Below are 22,923 nucleotides of genomic sequence, written 5' to 3'. Positions count from 1 at the left end.
CCACCAGATGTTGTAGGTGCTCCATTACTGGAGGTTCTTAAGAAGAGACTGGAGAGGCCCTTGCCCAGAATGGTATAGTGTTCCCTGCTTGAGCAGGGGGTTGGACTAGAAGATCTCCAAGGTCCCTTCCAGCTCTGTTGTTCTGCTTGCCTCAGCTTTGTAAGTGGGATTTATATCTGTCAGTATATCTATCAAGCCAACCTTTTTCTCTCGAATTCTCTGCTTTTCTAGGCAGGGCTCAGAGCGAGGGCAGCCAAGACTACACCTAAAATATACATTTCCTTGTAAGCCCTTTGTGTGCTCAGGATGACGGATGTTATCCCCCCAGACAGGCTTCAATGGCACCTCCGGAGGGACAGGACAGAACTCGTCAAATACTTGACAATTTGTAAGCCATTAGCCACAACAAGATGCCTTTTGTTTTCAGTCACCTGGAATTTACCTGGAAGACCCACCCAATCTCACCACCAAATCCCCTCCTGGCCACGAAGCCCAAAAACATTGCCAGGAACGGGAGGCACTTCCCCAGAACACCCCCCCCCCAGACTGAGGGAAGGCAGGAGGTGCCAACTCTGTAGGAGATCTTGGCACACTCTGCTTATCTCTCCAAGTCTTGAAGTCTTGTAACCCTGAGCAAGGATGTCCCCAAACTTTGTTCAAGAAAGTCGAGATGTTGTGGGTGCTCCATCCCTGGAGGTTTCCAGAAACAGACTTGGAGATCCTTTGGATTGGGGTGGTATATGGAACGCTTGCCTCGGAAAGGGGGTTGGGTTAGAGGACCTCCAAGGTCCCTTCCTTTCAGATTCTGGGCTCCAAGATGGAGGCCGAGAGGATGCTATTGATCAAAGAGCCACCTATTGTGTATTTTAGGGGCATCCAAGTAGCTTCAAGTCCTAATGGAAGTTAGCCAGACAAAGAAATTGCCACAAAAAACACCCCTGAACAAAGGCTGCGGTAAAAAATAACAACACAAACATAAACACAACATAACATAACATAAAGATAAAGGTTCCCCTCGCACGTATGTGCTAGTTGTTCCAACTCTAGGGGGCGTTGCTCATCTCCGTTTCAAAGCCGAAGAGCCAGCGCTGTCCGAAGACGTCTCCATGGTCATGTGGCCGGCATGACTCAAAGCCAAAGGCGCACGGAACGCGGTTCCCTTCCCACCAAAGGTGGTACCTATTTTTTCTACTTGCATTTTTTACCTGCTTTCGAACTGCTAGGTTGGCAGAAGCTGGGACAAGTCACGGGAGCTCCCTCCGTTACACGGCGCTGGGGATTCGAACTGCTGAACTGCCGACCTTTCTGATCGACAAGCTCAGCGCCTTAGCCGCTGAGCCACCGCGTCCCACCTAACATAATGTAACCGTAATAATACGGTAAGGAGTAAAATAAAATATAAAATAAACAAAATAGTTGCTCAAGCAAGGATTTGATAGCCGTTTGTTGAGAGTGCCATAAAAACGTGGGCATGGGGGTTGGACGAATCCACCCCACGATTCCATGTTCTTATGTTTCTATAAAAATAAAGCATTAAGAGAAAAGAAAGGAGGAGGGAAAGAGGAAGGGAAGGAGGGAAGGTATATGAGAAGGAGGGGGGGACCGAGGGAGGGAAAGGAGGGGGAAGGAAAGGAGGAAAGGAGAAAGGAAAGGAGGGAAGGCAGGGGAGAAGGAAGTAAGGGGGGGAGGGAAGAAAAGGGTATGGAAAAGAAGAAATGAGGGAAGAGAAGAGGGAGGGAAGGAATAAGATACCTAACCTTTGATGTTTATAATGATTTGATAGTATGGGAATATCTCGAAATGTAGTTGTATTGTTTTTTACAAGTTATGGATGTTGTATTTTCATTTTACCAATAAAATCTTATTTAAAAAAATAAATAAATAAAATAAAGCAGAATCCTAAAGCCAAGTCAAGGAAAATACAATGAAGTAGAGGAGGACAAAGAAGAATTAACATGTGATGCATCTAAAAATAGGGCTGGCCTTCTCAGCAGCTGCATCCCAGGGCTGGCTGGGCTTCAACTTCTGATTAAAAAGGACGCCCAGCCCTTTTCCCACATGAGGTTGCCAAGTCATGTTTCCCCACATCTCTCTAGATGTGGGCCTTCACTTTCCTCCTCTTTGCTTGAGATCCCTCTTAAATCCGCCTCGATATTTCGGAACTTCTCCGTCTCGCCTAGAAGCGTTAGTCATTCCTCCTAATCTTGTGTCATCTGCAGAATTAGTGTGTCCTCGGACACATCCAAGCCCTTTTGAAAAAAAATGTTGACTAGTCAAAGGTCCAGGGTGAAGACGTGTGGATTACAGCAGTCTTCCAAGATTTGAAGGGCTATCACAAAGAATAGAATAGAATAGCAGAGTTGGAAGGGACCTTGGAGGTCTTCCAGTCCAACCCCCTGCCTAGGCAGGAAACCCTATACCGTTTCAGACAAATGGCTGTCCAACATCTTCTTAAAGACTTCCAGTGTTGGGGCATTCACAACTTCTGGAGGCAACTTCTGTTCCACTGGTTAATTGTTCTAACTGTCAGGAAATTTCTCCTCAGTTCTAAGTTGCTTCTCCTCCTTGATTAGTTTCCACCCATTGCTTCTTGTTCTGCCCTCAGGTGTTTTGGAGAATAGCTTGACTCCCTCTTCTTTGTGGCAACCCCTGAGATATTGGAAGGCTGCTATCATGTCTCCCCTAGTCCTTCTTTTCATTAAACTAGACATACAGTTTAAGAGTGGGGGACAATCTATTAAGGAGCCGAGGTGGCGCAGTGGTTAGGGTGCAGTACTGCAGGCCACTTCAGCTGACTGATATCTGCAGTTCAGCAGTTCAAATCTCACCGGTTGAAGGTTGACTCAGCCTTCCATCCTTCCGAGGTGGGTGAAATGAGGACCCGGATTGTTGTTGGGGGCAATATGCTGACTCTGTAAAGTGCTTAGAGAGGGCTGAAAGCCCTAGGAAGCGGTATATAAGTCTAATTAATAAAATAAATAAATAAATAAATATTCTCCAAAGCTCCAGAAGGACAGACAAGAAGCAATGGGTGGAAACTGCATTTACAGAGGGAGAGAATCAAGAACACGTGAAGGGTTAATACCACTTTATAATGCCTTGGTAAGGCCACACTTGGAATATTTGCATCCAGTTTTGGTCACCACATTATAAAAAAGATGTGGAGACTCTGGAAAGAGTGCAGAGAAGAGCAACGAAGAGGATTAGGGACTGGAGGCTAAAACATATGAAGAATGGTTGCAGGAACTGGGGATGTCTAGTTTAATGAAAAGAAGGACTAGGGGAGATATGATAGCAGTCTTCCAATATCTCAGGGGTTGCCACAAAGAAGATTTGGGGGTCAAGCTATTCTCCAAAGCACCTGAGGGTAGAACAAGAAGCAATGAGTGGAAACTAATCAAGGAGGGAAGCAACTTAGAACTAAGGAGAAACTTCCTAACAGGGAGGACAATTAATCCGTGGAATGCCTTCCTTCCAGAAGTTGTGGAAGCTTCATCCCTGGAGGTTTTTTAAGAAGAGACTGGACAGCCATTTGTCTGAATCTCCTGCTCAAGCAGGGGGTTGGACTAGAAGACCTCCAAGATCCCTTCCAACTCCGTTGATCTGTTGTTCCCTCTAGACTAAGGTGTAGTCAGATCGATAGGATTTGATCTGAACTGGATTCACTCAGAAGGTGCTTATAGAATAGATCCATCTTGCAGGGATATCATCTAGGTCATATTTTAACTCTTTCACTACAGTAATTAAAATTAGGTTTCTCTGGATCTGATGGATCCAACTAGAAGAGCAATTGGCTGGATCCAGTTTTGAAGCCAGCTCTTCCTCAAGTTCTCCCTGGCGCAAAGTCAAGTTTTCTTTTGTCCGGAAAGAAAAATATTAATCCACCTGCCTTTTGTTCCCAACAGATAAAAGATAATATAGAGCAGTGTTTCTCAACCTTGGCCACTTGAAGATGTCCGGACTTCAACTCCCAGAATTCCCCAGCCAGCATTCGCTGGCTGGGGAATTCTGGGAGTTGAAGTCCAGACATCTTCAAGTGGCCAAGGTTGAGAAACACTGATATAGAGCGAAGTGGATTTCCTGCAGGAGACAATGGATCTCTTGTTCAGACCAAGTTTGACATGCGGTACGTGAGCTATTGGCACATCTACTCTTTTGGGTGTCTGCACTTTTGAGGCATTTTGGGATGGAGGAGAAGAACCAACACCATTCCTGAAGGTCTGGAGACCAGGGTTCAAACAGGCCCCCAACTCTCCTCTAGGCAAGTCCTCAGGTGCCAGCAGCAGGTGAGGTCCTTTGGGAATGGAACATGGATCTTCTCTGAGGAGTGGGGAGAGGAGGAGGAGGAGGAGGAGGAGGAGGAGGAGGAGGGAGGAGGAGGAGGAGGAGGAGGAGGAGGAGGAGGAGGAGTATCCTGGCTGGGGAATTCTGGGAGTTGAACTCCACCCATCTTCACGTGACCAAGGTTGGGAATCATGGATTCCTCCACAAAAGAGTGAATTTCCCACCAGCATCCCAGATCGGAGCCTCTCCAGGGAAATCCGTCCTTCAGGAAACACATATTTGTCTAAGCCTTGTAGGGCAAATGCAAATAGTTTTGAGTGTCCTTCCGCCTGGTGGGATTTTTCTGTCCTTAAGTAGGTTCAAGGCTTTCACATCCAGTTCCCTGGTGATTCAAAGTCCATCCTGCCTCTGGGAATCAAGACTTCCTCCCTCCTCCTCCTTATCCTCTCTCCTCCTTACTTTCCCCTTCTCCCCTCTCCTCCTGTCCATCTCTTCTTCCTCCTTCCCCCCACCTCTCCTCCTCCTCCTCTCCCTCTTCCCTCTCCTCTTCTCCCCTGCCTCCCTCCTCCTTCTCTTCTCCCTCTCCCCCTCTTTCTCCTCCTCTTCTCCCTCTCCCTCTCTTCCTCTCCTCCTCCTCCTCTCCCTCTTCCCCCTCCTCCTCGCCTCTTCCTCCTCTTCTCCCTCTCCTCCTCCTTCTCTTCTCCCTCTCCATTCCCGCTTCCTCCTGTTCTGCCTCTTTCCCTCCTCTTCCTCCTCTTCTCCCTCTCCTCCTCCTCTCTCCTCCCTCTCCATTCCCTCCCCCTCCATTCCCTCCTCCTCTTCTCCCTCTCCCCCTCCTCTCCCTCCTCCTCTTCTCCCTCTCCTCCTCTCCCCTCCCTCTTCTCTCCCTCCTCCTCCCCTCTTCCCTTCCTCCTCCTCCTCTCCCTCCTCCTGTCAGCGTTTCCACTGCGAGGTCACCCGAGTGAATGAAAAAATAAATAAAGGCAAAGCTCCCTTTGTAGGATAATCTCTGGCTATGAAAGGACCTTTCAGTGACTGTTTTATGAGCTGGGGATGAAATTTAAGGGGGGATTTAGAGGCGAGATCGTAGCCAGGCCTTTAAATGGCTCGTCCATCGCCTGGCCCTCCCAGAAAACCAGGACCGGGGGCCAAATGTCTGCAGGGACATCTAAACTTCCTGCTTCAAACCTCAGACTGGCTATAAATGCCAGTTGATGAATCTGTCCCTTCTCCTCCCTTTGGAGAGGCTTCCAGAGGCACAAATGCTCTCTTTGGAGTTGATGATGCCCCTTTTTCACAAGAGGAATTTCTCTGGACAACGCTGGTCTCTCTCTCTTTCTCTGTCGGGGGGAACATCTTGTAACAGCCACTCCTGAATTGGGCTCCTTGGTGGAACAACCTTCCAGAACGCAGCCGCGCGAGCGATCGTGGGTGCACCTCGGTTCACCCACGTAACACCTATCTTCCGCGAGCTGCACTGGCTGCCTATTGGTCTCCGGATACGCTTCAAGACGCTAGTCGTCACTTATAAAGCCCTACATGGTATTGTACCTGGGTACTTGAGAGACCGCCTGCTGCCAATTACCTCCACTAGACCGATTAGATCCCACAGATTAGGCCTCCTCCGAATCCCATCCGCCGGCCAGTGTCGACTGGCGACTACCCGGAGGAGAGCCTTCTCTGTGGCTGCTCCGGCCCTCTGGAACGAACTCCCCGTGGAGATTCGAACCCTCACCACCCTCCAGGCCTTCCGCAAAGCCCTTAAAACCTGGCTGTTCCGACAGGCCTGGGGCTAAAGAGCTTCTGCCCCCCTCTCGAATGGTATGACTGCCGTCTGTTTTTAAATTATGCATTGTTATGTTTCGTTTTTTAATTTTTGGTCTGTACCCACATTCCCTGATTTGAGTTGTGAGCCGCCCTGAGTCCCCTTCGGGGGGAAAAGGGCGGCATATAAATATAATAAAATCAATCAATCAATCAATCTTGGTCTCACTTGGGGAGGGGGCAGGGTTCCTTTTTGGGAAGCCGACTACCCCTAATAAAAGGAGGCTCCAGGGGACAAAGTGAAATGCAGTTTGCATCTCCCGATTCTGGATCCAGTTAAGTGGGAAAAACTGGTGGCTTTCAGAGCTTGGAGAAACATTTTAGCAGCTTTTAAAATACGGGCTGAGACGAAGCCCCCCCCAAGTTGGACTGTGAGGTCAGGCAGACCGAACCCTTGTGGGTGTTTGTTGCCAAGGTACACAACAAGCAGGAAAATCTCTGCCTTTGTTCCAGCACAAGATGGGAATCTGGGCAGCTGACAAGCCTTCAACCAAGAATGAGAAGCTGTGATTCTTCCCTGCCGAGGAGTTCTTTATTGGTTCACACCTTTAGGCAAAACCGTGCCAGAGTAAACACCCAGCTATCTGCACCTACAATCTGCTCCGGGGAAACTACCGAGGAGGGGCTGTCTTCAGCCTCTTTCTCTCACACGGGATATCCGGGCTGAGATACCTCCACTCCCTCCCTCTTGTGAGCCACCTGACTATAGTCCATCTCTCAGAGAAATAATGACGGGGAATCAGGCCCTTCATCCTCGCAGCAACCTTGATAGACAGCTGACCAAGCAACTCCCATAATCTTGGAGTCTTAGTGGACAACCAGCTAAATAGGAGCCAGCCGTGTGTAGCAGCTGTCAAAAAAGCCAACGCAATCCTCAGTTGCATTAACAGAGGGATACAATCAAGATCAAGGGAGGCACTAACACCACTCTATAAAGCCTTAGTAAGGCCACACCTAGAGTCCTGCATCCAGTTTTGGTCACCACACTATAAATAAGATGTTGAGACTCTGGAAAAAGTGCAGAGAAGAGCAACAGAGATGATGAGAGGAGACTAAAACATATAAAGAATGGTTGCAGGAACTGGGCCTGGCTGGTCTAGGGAAGAGAAGGACCAGGGGAGACAGGAGAGCATCTTCCAATATTTGAGGGGCTCCACAGAGAGGAGGAAGGGGGTCAACCTATTCTCCAAAGCACTTTTGAAGGCCAGAGAAGGAATCATGGATGGAAACTGATCAAGGAGAGATTCAGCCTAGAAATAAGGAGGAATTTTTTGACAGTGAGAACAATCAACCCATGGAACAGAAGTTGCCTTTGGAAGTTGTGGGAGCTTCATCTCTGGAGGCTTTTAAGAAGAGACTGGATAGCCATCTGTCAGAAATGGGGTAGGGTCTCCTGTTTGGGTAGAGGGCTGGACTAGATGACCTACAAGGTCCCTTCCAAGTCTGCTATTCTGTTACTGTCCATATATGTACAGCCAAGACATTGCAATGGAGTTTGGACTGGACAAACTGTACCATGCTTATCACCAGAGAAGGAAAAATAGTAAAAATCAAAGCAATCAGGATGATCTATGGGAAGAACATGAAATGTTATTTGTACCTGAGCATCCTTCAAACTGACAACATCAAGTCAAGGAACTGCTCAGAAGTGGGACAGATCAAGAGACTGGAAGAAGATCTTAAAGTCCAAACTCGGGGGAGGAAATATACCAGCAAGGCAACGAATACTTAGGAAATTCCAGTCATTAGAGACACAGCCGGAATAGTGGACTCCAGCAGAACTCAAAGGCCCAGCTAGGAAGGAGAGGAAAAATAATGACGGGGAATCAGGCCCTTCATCCTCGCAGCGACCTTGATAGACGCCTGACCAAGCAAAATCGGTGGGTGTGGAAGCTTGCAAGTACACCAGATGATTAAAGAAATAAACGAGGGCATTGGAAGTGTAGAAAGTTAGCACACACACACAGACACTCTCCTAGAAGAATGAAATGTTTTGGGGAATATTTAAAAAAGGCAGGATGTTATAGCAATAGCAGTTTGACCTATATACCGCTTCCTAGGGCTCTCAGCCCTCTCTAAGCGGTTTACAGAGTCAGCATATTTGCCCCCAACAACAATCCGGGTCCTCATTTCACCCACCTTGGAAGGATGGAAGGCTGAGTCAACCCTGAGCCGGTGAGATTTGAACCGCTGAACTGCAGCTAACAGTCAGCTGACTGTTACCCAGTCAGTGATGGAACGAACTCCCCGCAGGGATCCGGACCCTCACCTCTCTCCAGGCCTTCCGAAAAGCCGTCAAAACCTGGCTTTGCCGGCAGGCCTGGGGTTGATGAGTTCCCCTCCCCTCTCGACCTGTGTGGTTGTGTGATTCTTGGCTTTGGATAAAATCTTTGGATTTTAACTATTTGTATTGTGTTCTATGTTTCCCCTTTCCCCTTTTGAGTTGTTTACCGCCCTGAGTCCCTCCCGGAAAAGGGCGGCATATAAATAAAATAAATCTAAATCTAAATCTAGTTATAGCAACTACCCCCATTAGCAGCAATAGATTGTGGAGAAATAGACTGACACCCTTCTACTCCTTCCCCTCACCCCCCCCCTCAACTGAATGAAACCCAAATGGCGTAGTCAACCTTCAAGTTGGGTGAGAAGATACGTAAGGGGTGTTTAACCATCCTAGAATATTGATTGATTGACTGAGAATGCTTATAAGGCTGTCCCTCTTACGCACAGAACAGTCCTAGGTAGCTTCCCACATCATTCACAAAATCGGAATAAAGAAAATCCAGAAAAACCCACAACAACAACATCACACATCTCATCCCAGAGACACAACGTCCCATCAATAACGCATCTGGGGGCTCCCTCCCCACCTAGCCTTGTTCCTGGGTGGAAATCCAGGTCTTTATGGTCTTCTGGAAGGCTAACAGCATTGGGGGAAGCTTTAGTTCTTGGGAAACGCCTGTCCAAAGATTGTCCACTGCAGAAAGTGTGGTCCTGCCAGGTGGCCACGTTTCATGGAAGGGACCTGAAGTTCTTCCACCCCCACCTGACCTTTGGGAGGCCCATAGTGGGCCAAGAGAACAGCTCACCTGTCCGAAGTTCCATGGGATGGGGATGATGTAGTCCTTCGATCCTTGGTAGATCAGGCCTTGTTGGGTCAACACGTATTCCACCCGGTCCTCATTGTTCTCCATGTAGGTGGAGTCCTCTGTTGAAAAAGAGGAAGCTCAGATGAAGGAGGCAGGTTTGGGGACGGAGAGGAGCCCTGACACAAGAGAACTTCTTCAGAACCTCGATGTCCACCTTCCCCTTGGGGTTGGTCTTCCACAACGTTGGCCATCATCCACCCCCACCCACCCCAGGTTGAGGATCATGGGAGTTGGCAATCCAGCCCACGTCCCAAGGATGCCCCACGGAGGAAGGCCAACCTGAAAGAAATCACCTTGAAGCAAAGAATGAACAAAGACAGACAACTTCTCTTGAATTTAGAGCTTGTTCATTCTTTGCTGTCAGAGATTCCCTCTTATCAGCAGCTGAGAAAAGCTCCAGGGAGGTGAGGATAATGGGAATTGATTAGTTTATCAGTAATCCCCTTGCAGCAAAATCGTGTGGGGTTGGTTCTTCGACTGGCGTATGGAAGGGACTCCTGATATGAAAAAAGAAGGTTGCGTTTTCAAGGTTGATTGAGATCATCCCTTGAGGTTCTCCACCAAGCTCAGAAAGTCAGTCGGACTTCAGCTGTCCTTGGACACTTGGACAAAGGGACAATTCGTAGCCCTCGGCCTGGCCCCAGAAGGTATAATGACCCAGGGGTGTCCACAGGGCAGGTCAAACACGAGGGCAGCTAAAACGATGCCATTGAACTCTGACGGTGGAGTCTCCATCACACCCTGGTGGCCTCCAGCTGGACTTTTTTTGACGATGTCCTTCAGGCCTTTCTATGACAACCCATCTTTGCCACTATGAAGATGTTTGCAAGATAAATCACAAGCTCAGAGGACACCAAGGACTCCACAGTCGTCGTCGTCGTTGTCCTCCTCCTCCTCCTCCTCCTCCTCCTCCTCTCTGCAACCCCTCCTTTCTAGCACTGATGATGTTCCCTAGTTCGGTCATGAAATGTTTGCAAGACAAAACACAAGCTCAGAGGACACCAAAGATTCCACAGTCATTGTCGTCGTCATCGTCCTCCTCCTCCTCCTCCTCCTCCTCCTCCTCCTCATCATCATCATCATCATCATCATCATCTCTGCAACCCTTCCTTTCTAGCACTGATGATGTTCCCTAGTTCCGTCATGAAATGTTTTCAAGACAAATTGCAAGCTCAGAGGACACCAAGGACTCCACAGTGGTCTTCCTCCTCCTCCTCCTCCTCCTCCTCCTCCTCCTCCTCCTCCTCCTCCTCCTCCTCCTCCTCCTCCTCCTCCTCCTCCTCCTCCTCATCTCCACAAACCTTCCTTTCTAGCACTGATGATGTTCCCTAGTTCGGTCATGAAATGTTTGCAAGACAAATCGCAAGCTCAGAGGACACCAAGGACTCCACAGTGGTCTTCCTCCTCCTCCTCCTCCTCCTCCTCCTCCTCCTCATCTCTGCAACCCTTCCTTTCTAGCACTGATGATGTTCCCTAGTTCAGTCATGAAGGACCCTAAGGACCCCCCAGTCTTCCTCCTCCTCCTTCCTGCCAACTCCCCTCCCTCCTAGCCCTGATGCTCTTCTCTAGTTGTGTCTTGACCCCCATAATAAACTTCTCCTGCCCAAACGCTGCCCCTCCAGCGCCTGCCCCCTCTTCCTGCCCTCTGTCCGGGAGAGCCGCCCGGAGACCTTGCCCCGTTGGCTCCTCCAAGTCCCAGCCCTGCCAAGTAGGGATTCCTCTTCCCTTCCTCTGGCCGGCCTTTAGGGCAGAGGCCGGTGGAGTCCAGGACACCAGGACAGGGTTCAACCAGGGAGCAGCAGGAAGTCCTGCCATGAGCCCAGTGAGGGCACTGGAAGCCTCCCAGCCTCATCTCTCCCCTTTCAGGCTGCCAGAGTTGGCACCCCTGGGCCTTTGAAGGGACCTTGGAGGTCTTCTAGTCCAACCCCTCTGGACTCCATATAGGTATCTCTTTTCCTGAACTGCCCGTCTCCCTCCAAGAGGGGCTCTGGGTGGTCCAGAATGACGTACTAAAATATAAAATGTAAGTCCTTAACTTACAGCAATTTGTTTAAGTGACTGTTGGAAGTTAAAACGGCCATGTATGGCCGTTTTTCACACTTACGACCATTGCAGCATTCCCTTGGACAGAATCAAAATTCAGACCCTTGGCAACTGGCTCGTATTTATGACGGTTGCAGTGCTCCCGGGTCACGTGATTCTTTTGCGGCCTTCTGGTCAGCAAAGTCCATGGGGGAAGCCAGATTCACTTAACAACCAGTTTACTAACTGAACAACCACAGCGATTCACTTAACAACGGTGGCAAGAACGGTTGTAAGATGGGGTAAAATTCACTCAACGACCATATCGCTTAGCAAAGGAAACCTTGTTCTCCATTGCAGTCCTAAGTCAAGAAGTACACACATTAAAAAAAAAAAACCCGGAATGACAGAATAACAGAACATTAGGATTAAAATATTAATTCTAATGTGGAATATATCAAATAATGAAACAGTAGAATCCAAATATTAATTCTAATTAAATCATCTAGAATTAACGTGTGAACTCTAATTTAATTCTAATTAAATTAAAAACAATTAAGTGTTAGCATGAAAAGGATAGAATTAAAATTACTCAAAAGGCATGAAAACGTGTTGTGGCTGGCAGCAGATTCGGACAGAGAGGAGGTTGGGGAGGAAGATGGGCCAGTCCTGAAGTCTGGGGAAGGCTCAGACGAGGGCTCTGTGTCGGAGGCAGAGAGGGGGCCAGGGCCGTCTGACAGTTATCAGCTGCCTTCAGAGTCAGACATCAGTGGGGCAGAAGAACAGCTGGAGCCTGTTCCCAGTGTGCGCATGCGCAGAGTGGCCAGACGAAGGGAATAGCTAAAGAACAGGGGTGGACTTGGGAGTAAGGCCACAGGTGGACAGTGAATGGCCCCTCCCAGAGAGAATAAAAGAGTAGCGAAAGGGGAGTGGAGTTTGCAGGAGACCATGAGTTTGCTTAATTGGATCGTGACTCTCCGAGGCTCCTTGCCAAGTTTTGCAGAGATCGGCCTGGCAGCTCTCCAAGCCAGATAAAGTCTGTGACCATAAATCCTCCCTCGAAAGACTTTGCTGGATGGGAATGAGCGGAATTCACAGTCAACAAATAAAAGGGGTTTTTGTCGGGACCAGGAGTTGGCTTCCTGTTCTCGGGAAGCCTCGGTCAGAACAAAACACTCCTTTTTTTGGTTCCTCTCCTTGACTCATGTTTGGCTTCCGAAGAGACACACCTGGGGGGGAAAATACTTTCTGCTCCACGCCTTTAGGTGAAAAATAATCACAAGGGGCCCGAATGTTTGACTCCGTCCCTCTGGAGGACGAGCGTTCATAGCCTAGGAGTAAGGGGCAGGCGTCCTCACGAAAGGGGAAACCGGGCTTGAAGCAAGGAAGGTATTTTAATCGTGTTTGTTTTCTCTTTGCAAGAGGCCGACTAGATCTCGCGGTGGGACGGTCCAGCCTGCCTCCGCCAGCACATTCCAACGACATGGGGTTTGTTTGCTCAGCGGGAAAGATGGCACAGCATTTGGCCTCTTTGGGAGTTCGGGTCTCGGCTGCCACGAATAATTCATGGGAAAAGCGCCCTTTCACGAAGCTCTGTTGAAAGAGAGGCCGAAGTTTCAGATTTTTTTTTCTTCCAAAAGAAAATCTTTGTGATTCTTTTCCCTCTGGGGTTGAGTGAGGAAGGAATAACAGAGAGGGAAGGGACCTTGGAGGGGTCTATGGAGAGTCTCCATCTTCCAGCTCACGGTTCTCCCAAAGGGACAAACTTTTTTTCAAGAGGCAACTGGACTTTCTGGTTTTTCTTTGAAGACGTTTCTCTTCTCAGCCCAGAAGCTTCTTCGGCTCTGACTGGATGGAGGGGAATGGAAGGATTGATACCCCTTGCAGACAAAGCTGGTCCTTTGCATCCTTTTAGAGGGTCGTTGAGGCCACCTGGAGGTTTATCTCTGTCCTCAGGGCCACCTGAGTGGTGCAAATGGTTCCTGTAGCCTGCAATTTTTCCCCTCTGGAAATCCATTCCTAATCCCACCCCATTCCAAGGGTCTTCATCCCAAATTGCATAGCTAAAGGTCTGTAGAGACTCTCCATCTTCCAGGTCCTGGTTCTCCCAAAGGGGCTTTTTTTCAAGAGGCAACTGGAGTTCCTGGTTTTTTCTTTCGAAGACGTTTCACTTCTCATCCCAGAAGCTTCTTCAGCTCTGACTGGATGGTGGAGGAGGGAAGGGTTTATATTCAATTGTCTGCAAGGAGTATAAATCCTTCCCTTCCCCTCCATCCAGTCAGAGCTGAAGAAGCTTCTGGGATGAGAAACGAAACGTCTTCAAAGAAAAAGCAGAAAAGTCCAGTTGCCTCTTGAAAAACAACAGAGATGACCTCAAAGTTGGATTCTTCTAATCCAACCCCCTGTTCAAGCAGGAGCCTTTATACCACTCCAGAGAAGTGGCTCTCTAATTTCTTCTTAAAAACCTCCAGCGATGGAGCACCCACAACTTCTGAAGACAAACCGTTCCACTGAATAACAGTTGGAAGGGACCTTGGAGATCTTCTAGTCCAACCCCCTGCCTAGGCAGGAAACCCTATACCGTTCCAGACAAATGGCTATCCAGCATCTTCTTAAAGGCTTCCAGTGTTGGGGCATTCACAACTTCTGGAGGCAACTTCTGTTCCACTGATTAATTGTTCTCACTGTCAGGAAGTTTCTCCTTGTTTCTAAGTTGCTTCTCTCCTTGATTAGTTTCCACCCATTGCATCTTGTTCTGCCCTCAGGTGCTTTGGAGAATAGCTTGACTCCCAAATCTTCTTTGTGGCAACCCCTGAGATATTGGAAGACTGCTATCATGTCTCCCCTAGTCCTTCTTTTCATTCAACTAGACATCCCCAGTTCCTGCAACCGTTCTTCATATGTTTTAGCCTCCAGTCCTCTAATCCTCTTTGTTGCTCTTCTCTGCACTCTTTCTGGAGTCTCAACATCTGTTTTTATCTCATGATGACCAAAACATCAATCACATCAACATCAAACAACATGTCAGACCTGAGTCCAATATTATGGCCACAGCAGAATAAGAGAGTTGGAAGGGACCTTGAGCCCCTCGTCTTCGTGACAGCTCCTCAATTAGTTGAAGACAAGTGTCATATCGCCGTCAGACCAGCCAAGGTGGCGCAGTGCTTAAATGCAGCACTGCAGGCTACTGCTAGATCAGCAGTTCAGCGGTTCAAATCTCACCAGCTCAGGGTTGACTCAGCCTTCCATCCTTCCGAGGTGGGTAAAATGAGGACCCAGATTGTTGGGGGCAATATGCTGACTCTCTGTAAACCGCTTAGAGAGCCTGAAAGGCCTATGAAGCGGTATATAAGTCTAACTGCTATTGCTATTGCTATTGCTCTTTGTTAGATTAGACAGCTCCCCCTCCAGTCCCCTCCATCATATGGTTTATCCCTTAGGCCCATGTTCATCTTCTCTGCCCGAGAGATGCTCCCGAGGAGATCAGCCATCCTCTCGGGACTTCTGAAGACCATCCTCGTCTGGAGATTGAAGCACAATGGGCCTCCAATCCCTAAGACTCTGGGAAGTTGGCCAACATCTTTGGGGTCTTCAAGAAACATGGGAGCTTCACAGAGAGGGGAGTTTGAGTGACCCAGGAGAAGGAGGGTTAATATCACCCGTGTCCCTCTTCGCCGTCTTACTCCGTGGCTAATTATGGACAGGAAGAAGGGAACCATGTTCAAAAGCCCTTTGAGGTTGGATTAGAAGACCTCCAACTGTTATGCGATGTTCTTCTGTGCTCCGGATTAGCTGAACTTTCGGGGAAAGTGTGTTTCTTGGACGCGGCTCTTGGGACTTTTCTTCCCATCAAAGACAGGTAAAGACAAATAAAGCCACGAAGGTAATAACAGATGGCATCAACGCAGCTACTGGATGTTTTTCCTCCGGCTTTGCAAATGCTTCCTGGCCTCTGGGAACATCTATTTGCTTATGTGAGATGCCTTCACTTGGAACTGCCAAAGTGGGATTAGCACATGGCACCTTCTGTTCCCAAGGGCTGGGTCTTAAGACTCTGTTTATCTAACCACGGTTTCCAAAGTACACAACGATTAGTGGGGTTTCTGGGGCAACTTTCTAGAGCAGAAGAAACCGAATGACATGATGGAGCTTCTCTATGGGAGCCCAAGCAGGCCCACGTGCTCGGCCACTGATGGCGAAGAACTTGCTTTGCAGGCCAGAGATTCCAGGCTCGGTACAGGAAAGAAGAAGGGAAGAAGAGAAGAAGAGAGGATGGAAAGAAGGGAAGGAAGGGAAGAAAAATATAAAAGAAGGAAGTGAAGAAGGAAGGAGGGAAGGAAGAAAAGTAAAATATCAAAGAAAGAAAGAAGGAAGGAAGGAAAGAAAAATATAAAAGAAGGAAGGGAAAAAGGTAGGAGAAAAGGATATAAAAAAGAGGGAAGAAAGGAAGGGATGTAGGGAGGGAGGAGGGAAGGAAAGAAGGAAGGAAAATATAAAAGAAAGACGGAAGGAAGGAAATATACAAAAAAGGGAGGGATGAAGGAAAGGAAAATATAAAAGAAGGAAGGAAAAAAAGGTAGGAGGAAAGGATATAAAAAAGAGGGAAGAAAGGAAGGGTTGTAGGGAGGGAGGAGGGAAGGAAAGAAGCAAGGAAAAATATAAAAGAAGACGGAAGGAAGGAAATATACAAAAAAGGGAGGGAGGAAGGAAAGAAAAATATAAAAGAAGGAAGGAAGAAGGAAGGAAGGATATAAAAGAAAGATGGAAGAAAGGGAGGGGGGGAGGGAGGAAGGAAGTCCTTGACCTATAATCATTTGTTTAGTGACCAACGTTATAACAGCACTGGAAAAAGAACTTACGATCCTTTTTCACATTTACAACCCTTGCAGGGTCCACATGGTCACATGATCAGAATTCAGACGCTTGGCAACTGACTCCTATTTACGACGGTTGAACCCTAACCCCAGGAGAACCTCATCCAAGCAGGGATGATCCGGTTGGAGAAATCTGGGCAGACCCTGCTGAGACGGGTCTCCCCAGATCCAGCGTGGCAGAAGAAGACCTCTCTGGTCCCTTCCATGGCTGAAGAGAGGACCTACCTGGGCACCAGGGGTTGAAGAGCAGGACAAACTCGCCCAGGTTGAAGCTGGAGCCCTGGAACTGGGTGGAGGCGTCCAGGACCAGGCGGTATCGGCCGATGCGGGCGTCCGGAGGGGAGGAGATGGAGACGGAGAGGGTCAGCCCGTCCTGCTGCTCCACGGCCGAACTCCAGGCCGAGCCCTCCAGAGAGCAAGAGAGAGGGAAAGGAGAGCGGGTCCCGGAGGTCTCGATGGGGCAAGGTCCTACAGTAGGGAGGGAGGGGAAAGAGGGAAGAAGGGAGGAAGGAAGGGATTGATGGAGGGAAAGAGGGAGAGAGGGATGGAAGAAGGAAGGAAAGAAGGCAAGGAAGCAAGGAAGGAATGGGGGAGGGAAGGAGGGAGAGAGGAAAAGGGATTGAGGAAAGAGGGAAGATGGAAAGAAGGAGGGAAGGGATTGACGGACAGAGGGAAAGAGGAAGAAGGAAGGAAAGGAGGCAATGAAGCAGGGAGAGATTTAGGGAAGACGTAAGGAAGGGATTGTCAGAGGGAAGAGGGAGGGAAAGAGGAAGAAGGGAGGAAGGAAGAGATTGATGGAGGGAAAGAGGAAGGAAAGGAGGCAAGGAAGCAGGGAGGGATTGAGGGAGGGAAGGAGGGGAGAAAGGAAAAGGGATTGAGGAAAGAGGGAAGATGGAAAGAAGGAGGGAAGGGATTGATGGATAGAAGGAAAGAGAAAGAAGGAAGGAAAGGAGGCAATGAAGCAGGGAGAGATTTAGGGAAGACGTAAGGAAGGGAGTGTCAGAGGGAAGAGGGAGGGAAGGAGGGATTGAGGGAAGGAGGGAAGAAGGGAGGAAGGAAGAGATTGATCGAGGGAAAGAGGAAGGAAAGAAGGCAAGGAAGCAGGGAGGGATTGACAGAGGGAGAGAAGGAAGGAATGAAGAGGGAGGGAGAGAGAAGAAAGGCACAGGTGAGTTCATGATCTCATTCATCAAATGAGGGTCCTCCCCCTTGTGATGGGGGAGGAGGGGGGGCTTCAGGAAGCTACTAATGACCGAAGGGGAAAACGTGCTCCATGAGGAAGACTCCTGGCTGTCCCATCATCCCAGGACTTTTCTGTGTATTGCTCTGCAGCCCAACTCAGCTTCTCTCAAAGGTGCCCGCTGGAAGAGGCCTGGACTTCAACTCCCAGAGTTCCCAGCCAGCAAGGAGACTCCCCCACCCCAAAGGAGAGCCAACCCCTCCTCGGCCCCCAAACCACTTCAGCCAGGCCCTTTCCTTGCCCAGAGCTTTGGCTCCTTGCAAACGTTTGGGGCTGTGCCCCGCAGCCCAGGTGCCAGGGGGCTGGCAGCCCCCCCCCCGCTCTCCTGCCCACAGCTGGGCAGCTGGGCTGGGCGTCTGTTTTGGAGTGAGCCTCCTGACCAGAGAGCCCAGCTTCTGGGAAAGCAGCGGGAATTCTGGATGGTCACTACTACATCCATTTGTTGGCACCATATGTGCATGTCTGTCTGTCTGTCTGTCTGTGTGCAATCATCTACCCAAAACATTCTCCTCCAATGCCCCCCCCCCCCAGATTGGGCTGCTTCCCCACCAGCTCTTTTGGCATCTCCTAAAGGTTGGTCTGATGGTCAAATGAGCTGAAAACCGGCCCCATCCCGGCTGTAAACTTCCTTCGGCTTCTCTCCCTCCTTTCATATTCTCTCCTTCTCTCTCTCTCTCTCCCTCCCTCGTTCCTTTCCTTTCCTGTCCTGTCCCTTCCTTTCCATTCCTTCCCTCCCTTCCCTTCCCTTCCCTTCCCTTCTCTTCCCTTCCTTTCTTTCCCTTCCCTTTCTTCTCTTCCCTTCCCTTCCTTTCCTTTCTTTCTTTCTTTCCCTTCCCTTCCTTCTCTTCTCTTCTCTTCCCTTCCTTTCCTTTCTTTCCCTTCCTTTCCTTCTCTTCCCTTCCCTTCTTTCCCTTCCCTTCCTTCCTTCCTTTCTTACCCTTCCTTCCCTTCCTTTCCTTTCTTTCTTTTTTTCTTTCTTTCTTTCTTTCTTTCTTTCTTTCTTTCTTTCTTTCTTTCTTTCTTTCTTTCTTTCTTTCTTTCCCTTCCCTTCCCTTCTTTTCTCTTCCCTTCCCTTCCTTTCTTTCCCTTCCCTTCCTTTCTTTTCCTTTGGCCACTGCCAGGACAGGCCACCCGCTGCCCGCTGCCCGCCTGCCTGCCCATCCGGATGGGCGTAAGGATGGCGTCTTCCATGGCAAGAGGCGGGCATCAGAAGCGGTGGCTGGAAACACACACAGGAGCCTCCAGGGAGAGGGGCGTTTTTCGCCTCCCCCTCCAGCTGGCCACTGGCAGTCTGAGAACCCGTCTCGGCCCCTGCTTGGCTGGGGAGGCCAAACCCAGCGGCCCCCAGCGGGGACCGGACGGGCTACAGGAATAGCCTGTTCCTCCCTCCCCCCCCCCCGCGGGTGAGAGAGTGGCCCCTCCCCTGCAGACAGTGGCCCATTCATTCTTGTAAAGGAGATGGAGGGGGGGCAGAGAGGTGTTGCTTCCTGGGGGGGGATCTGTCAACTCTCAACCGCCCAGCCCAGCAACACCGGCTCTTTGTGCCGAGAGGCCGGGACAGGTGGGCGGTTGTGGGGGGTGGGACCCTGCAGGACAGTCCCTTCTTCTTCAGGTTTGCTTGCCAAGATTCCGACTCTGCCTTTCAGAGGGTCCTGAACCAGGAGCTGCCACTCTTGCTGGGGGAGGGAGGGAGGGGTGGGGTGGGGAAGGCCGTCACATCTGGCCAAGCAAATGGGGGGGTCTTCTCTGCCCCACCACCCAAATCTCAGCCCCTCCATCAGCTGCATCGCTGGTTACAACCCACCAGTGGCAGCCTCAACTCTCTCCTCAATGCTCCTTTCCTTTGGCTGCTGCCCTCTTTCGCCTTCCCTCTTTTCAACTTTTTGATTTGAAAACAATTTGTGTAGGACAGTGTTCCTCAAGGTGGGCTGCTTTGAAATGGGTGGGCTTCAACTCCCAGGATGCCCCAGGCAGTTAAAATGGGTGGGCTTCAACTCCCAGGATGCCCCAGGCAGTTAAAATGGGTGGGTTTCAACTCCCAGGATGCCCCAGGCAGTTAAAATGGGTGGGCTTCAACTCCCAGGATGCCCCAGGCAGTTAAAATGGGTGGGTTTCAACTCCCAGGATGCCCCAGGTTTTGGGAGTGGAAGTCCACCCAGCATAAAGGTATTTTTTTTTCCAAATGGACTTTATTTACGTTTCCTTTGAAAATGTTTCCCTTCTCATCCAAGAAGCTTCTTCGGTTCTGCAGAAGCTTCTTGAATGAGAAGGGAAATGTCTTCAAAGGGGAAAAAAAAAACCAAGAAAGTCCAGTTTCTTTTGGAAAAAGAGAAACTTTGGAACAAAACCTTTGATCTGTTTAAAAGAAGAGGAAAAAGAGAAAAATACCCCTAAAAATAATATAGATATAATGAACTGTTGCAGGAACTAGGTATAGTCTAGTGGAAAGAAGGAGTTGGGGTGACATGATACCAGTCTTCCAATATTTGAGGGGCTGCCCCAAAGAAGAGGGGGTCAAGCTATTCTCCAAGGCACCTGAGGGTAGAACAAGAATCAATGGGTGGAAACTAATCAAGGAGAGAAGCAACTTAGAACTGAGGAGAAACTTCCTGACAGTTAAAACAATTAACCAGTGGAACAAAAGTTGCCTCCAGAAGTTGTGAATGCCCCAACACTGGAAGTCTTTAAGATGATGTTAGGCAACCATTTGTCTGAAATGGTATAGCAGGGGGTTGGACTAGAAGACCTCCAAGGTCCCTTCCTACTCTGTTATTCTATGTTCTACTGCTGGTTTCTGTGTTGCTGGTTTTTTGACTGTTTTTTTTAAACTTCCCTCCCACTGCAGACGTCCCTGGCTGTGGCTTCAAAGTGGGAACTCCTCGGGCTGTGGAGAAATTGTTCAAGGCTAACTTCTGGGGGGGAAACAGATTTACAAGAGGTATCGAAGACCATTTTTGCCATCAAATTGCAACCTTGGTTTTGGGAATATCCCACCCAGTCAGGCAGGGAAGGGATGCAGAAATCCAGAATAACAGATGTGGAAGGGAACAAGGAGGAGGAGGAGGAGGAGGAGGAGAAGGAGAAGGAGAAGGAGAAGGAAGATGGAGACAGGAGACAGGAGAAGGAGAAGGAAGATAGAGACAAGAGGAGAAGGAAGATGGTGATAAGAGGAAGGAAGGAAGGAAGGAAGACAGGAGAAGGAGGAGAAGGAAGGAAAATGGAGACAGGAGAAGGAGAAGGAAGATAGAGACAGGAGGAAGGAAGGAAGGAAGGAAGGAAGACAGGAGAAGGAGAAGGAGAAGGAGGAAGGAAGATGGAGACAGGAGAAGGAGAAGGAAGATGGAGACAGGAGGAGAAGGAAGGAAGACATAGAAAGGCGAAGGAAGGAACATAGAGACAGGAGAAGGAGGCAGATGTCGACTGGAGGAGAAGTAAGTAAGGAAGGAAGGAAGACAGGAGAAGGAGAAGGAGAAGGAAGGAAGATAGAGACAGGAGGAAGAGAAGGAGAACAACTGTGTGGTCTTTGGTGCTCTCTGAACTTGGCGGTTTTCTTGCAGACGTTTCATAACCCAACTGGGGGGCATCATCAGTGTTAGAAGGGAGGAGAAGGAGGAGGAGGAGGAAGAGAACAACTGTGGTGTCTTCGGTGCTCTCTGAACTTGGTGGTTTAACCCGATTAGGTGACATCATCAATGCTGGTAGGGAGAGGGGTTTGCTCTCTATTTATATTCGGTTGGCTTCCCCTGACCCTGGGGGGGGGGGTGATGGTGGTCTTGGTGGCCTGTTTACTGTTTGAGTTCTTTGATTGGGTTACTGTTCCCTTCTTGTCTGTGGGTCTGATGTTAATCTTGGGGTTCATCTCACGCATCTGGGCGTTGATTGCTGATTGTGTGTGCTGTTTCCTCGTTCCCTTTTGGGCTAGTCCATTATCTCTCTTGCGCAGTCTATAAATATTCTTTACGTCTATGTGTCTGTTGATGGCTAATTTGTCAGGGGCCTCTGAGAAATCCCCTGGCGTTTTTCCCCCCCCCTGCAGGAAAACCACCAAGCTCAGAGAGCACCAAGGACCCCTCCTCTCAGCCCTCAGCTACATAGATTCTCTTTTATTGGTACGGAAACCCCCCAAGGGCTGAATTGAGGAGGGGAGAACCTGACATGCCCATCTATGGTGGGCACAACAGCCCACCATCTCTTGGCACAGAGCAAGCCGTTGCAGAATCCATCCCCCCTCTCACCTATGGGGCTACAGGCAGTTTCCCAGCTCAGGGACATTTTCCAAGAAGGGGGGGGGGTAAGCAGATTAAAGGGGGCCTGACTTTTGGGTCCTCCCTGGCCTGTCTCCCCAAGGGAGGGCCAATGCTGGGGCGGCTTTGCTTGGGAACACAACAGAGCATTGTGAGAAAGAAGGACTTCCTGCCTTTGTTTCCCTGACTGGAGTCTTTCTCTGCCTACAGGCTGCCTGGATGGAAGAGATAAAACCTGGGCCAAGGACCAGTGGGTCCCCCCCCTCCCCAGCCCCCTCCTACTCTGCGGTCTTCCTTCCCACCGCACTGGAGAATGTGGGGGTTCAGGCGGGGAACACCCAGCAGAGCTCCAGAGAAGCCCAGGCTGGTTTGGTATGGAGGTATCCGCTAAAAGTGAATTTCATGTATTGATCTAACAGGATAACAGAGTTGGAAGGGACCTTGGAGGTCTTCTAGTCCAACCCCCTGTTCAAGCAGGAGACCCTTACACAATTACAGGAAAACAAGAGTTGGAAGGGACCTTGGAGGTCTTCTAGTCCAGCCCTCTGCTCAAGCAGGAGACCCTTACAGAATTACAGAATAACAGAGTTGGAAGGGACCTTGGAGGTCTTCTAGTCCAGCCCCCTGCTCAAGCAGGAGACCCTTACCCAATTACAGAATAACAGAGTTGGAAGGGACCTTGGAGGTCTTCTAGTCCAGCCCTCTGCTCAAGCAGGAGACCCTTACGGAATTACAGAATAACAGGAGGTAGAAGGGATCACAGAGGTCTTCTAGTCCAGCCCCCTGTTCAAGCAGGAGACCCTTACACAATTACAGAATAACAGAGTTGGAAGGGACCTTGGAGGTCTTCTAGTCCAGCCCCCTGCTCAGGCAGGAGACCCTATACCGTTTCAGACAAATGGCTGTCCAGCCTTTTCTTAAAAACCTCCTGTGATGGAGCACCCACAACATCTGGAGGCAACTTCTGTTCCACTGATTAATTGTTCTAACTTCCAGGAGATTCCTCCTTAGTTCTAGGCTGCTTCTCTCCTTGATTAGTTTCCATCTGTTGCTTCTCGTTCTGCCTTCTGGTGTTTTTGGAGAACAGGTGGGCCCCCTCTTCTCTGCGGCAGCCCCCCCCCCAGATATTGGGGGAATTGCTATCATGTCACCCCCCTAGTCCTTTCCCCCCCTAAACTAGACATTTCCTGCAAGCTTTCTTCATATATTAAAAGAGCCGAGGTGGCGCAGTGGTTAGAGTGCTGTACTGCAGCCACTTCAGCTGACTGCTAGTTCAGCAGTTCATT

The 22,923-nt window shown here is 49.4% G+C and overlaps 1 protein-coding gene across 1 annotated transcript in view; it reads right to left on the bottom strand.

Annotated features, from left to right (window-relative positions):
* The window catches only part of TGM2 (transglutaminase 2), a 57,475-nt gene that overhangs the window by 23,040 nt on the left and 11,512 nt on the right, over window positions 1–22,923 (bottom strand). Inside the window, 2 exon segments of the mRNA XM_087720881.1 lie at window positions 9,118–9,316; window positions 16,379–16,621. Of these exon segments, the coding sequence (XP_087577007.1) occupies window positions 9,118–9,316; window positions 16,379–16,621 (442 nt within the window).

Source organism: Thamnophis sirtalis, unplaced genomic scaffold, assembly GCF_051295495.1.
Source record: "Thamnophis sirtalis isolate CommonGarterSnake01/CBP01778 unplaced genomic scaffold, rThaSir2_p1.2 scaffold_7, whole genome shotgun sequence".
Taxonomy (NCBI): Eukaryota; Metazoa; Chordata; class Lepidosauria; order Squamata; family Natricidae; genus Thamnophis; species Thamnophis sirtalis.
The sequence above is the reverse complement of the archived record's forward strand: the minus strand, read 5'-3'. Positions and strand labels throughout refer to the sequence as shown.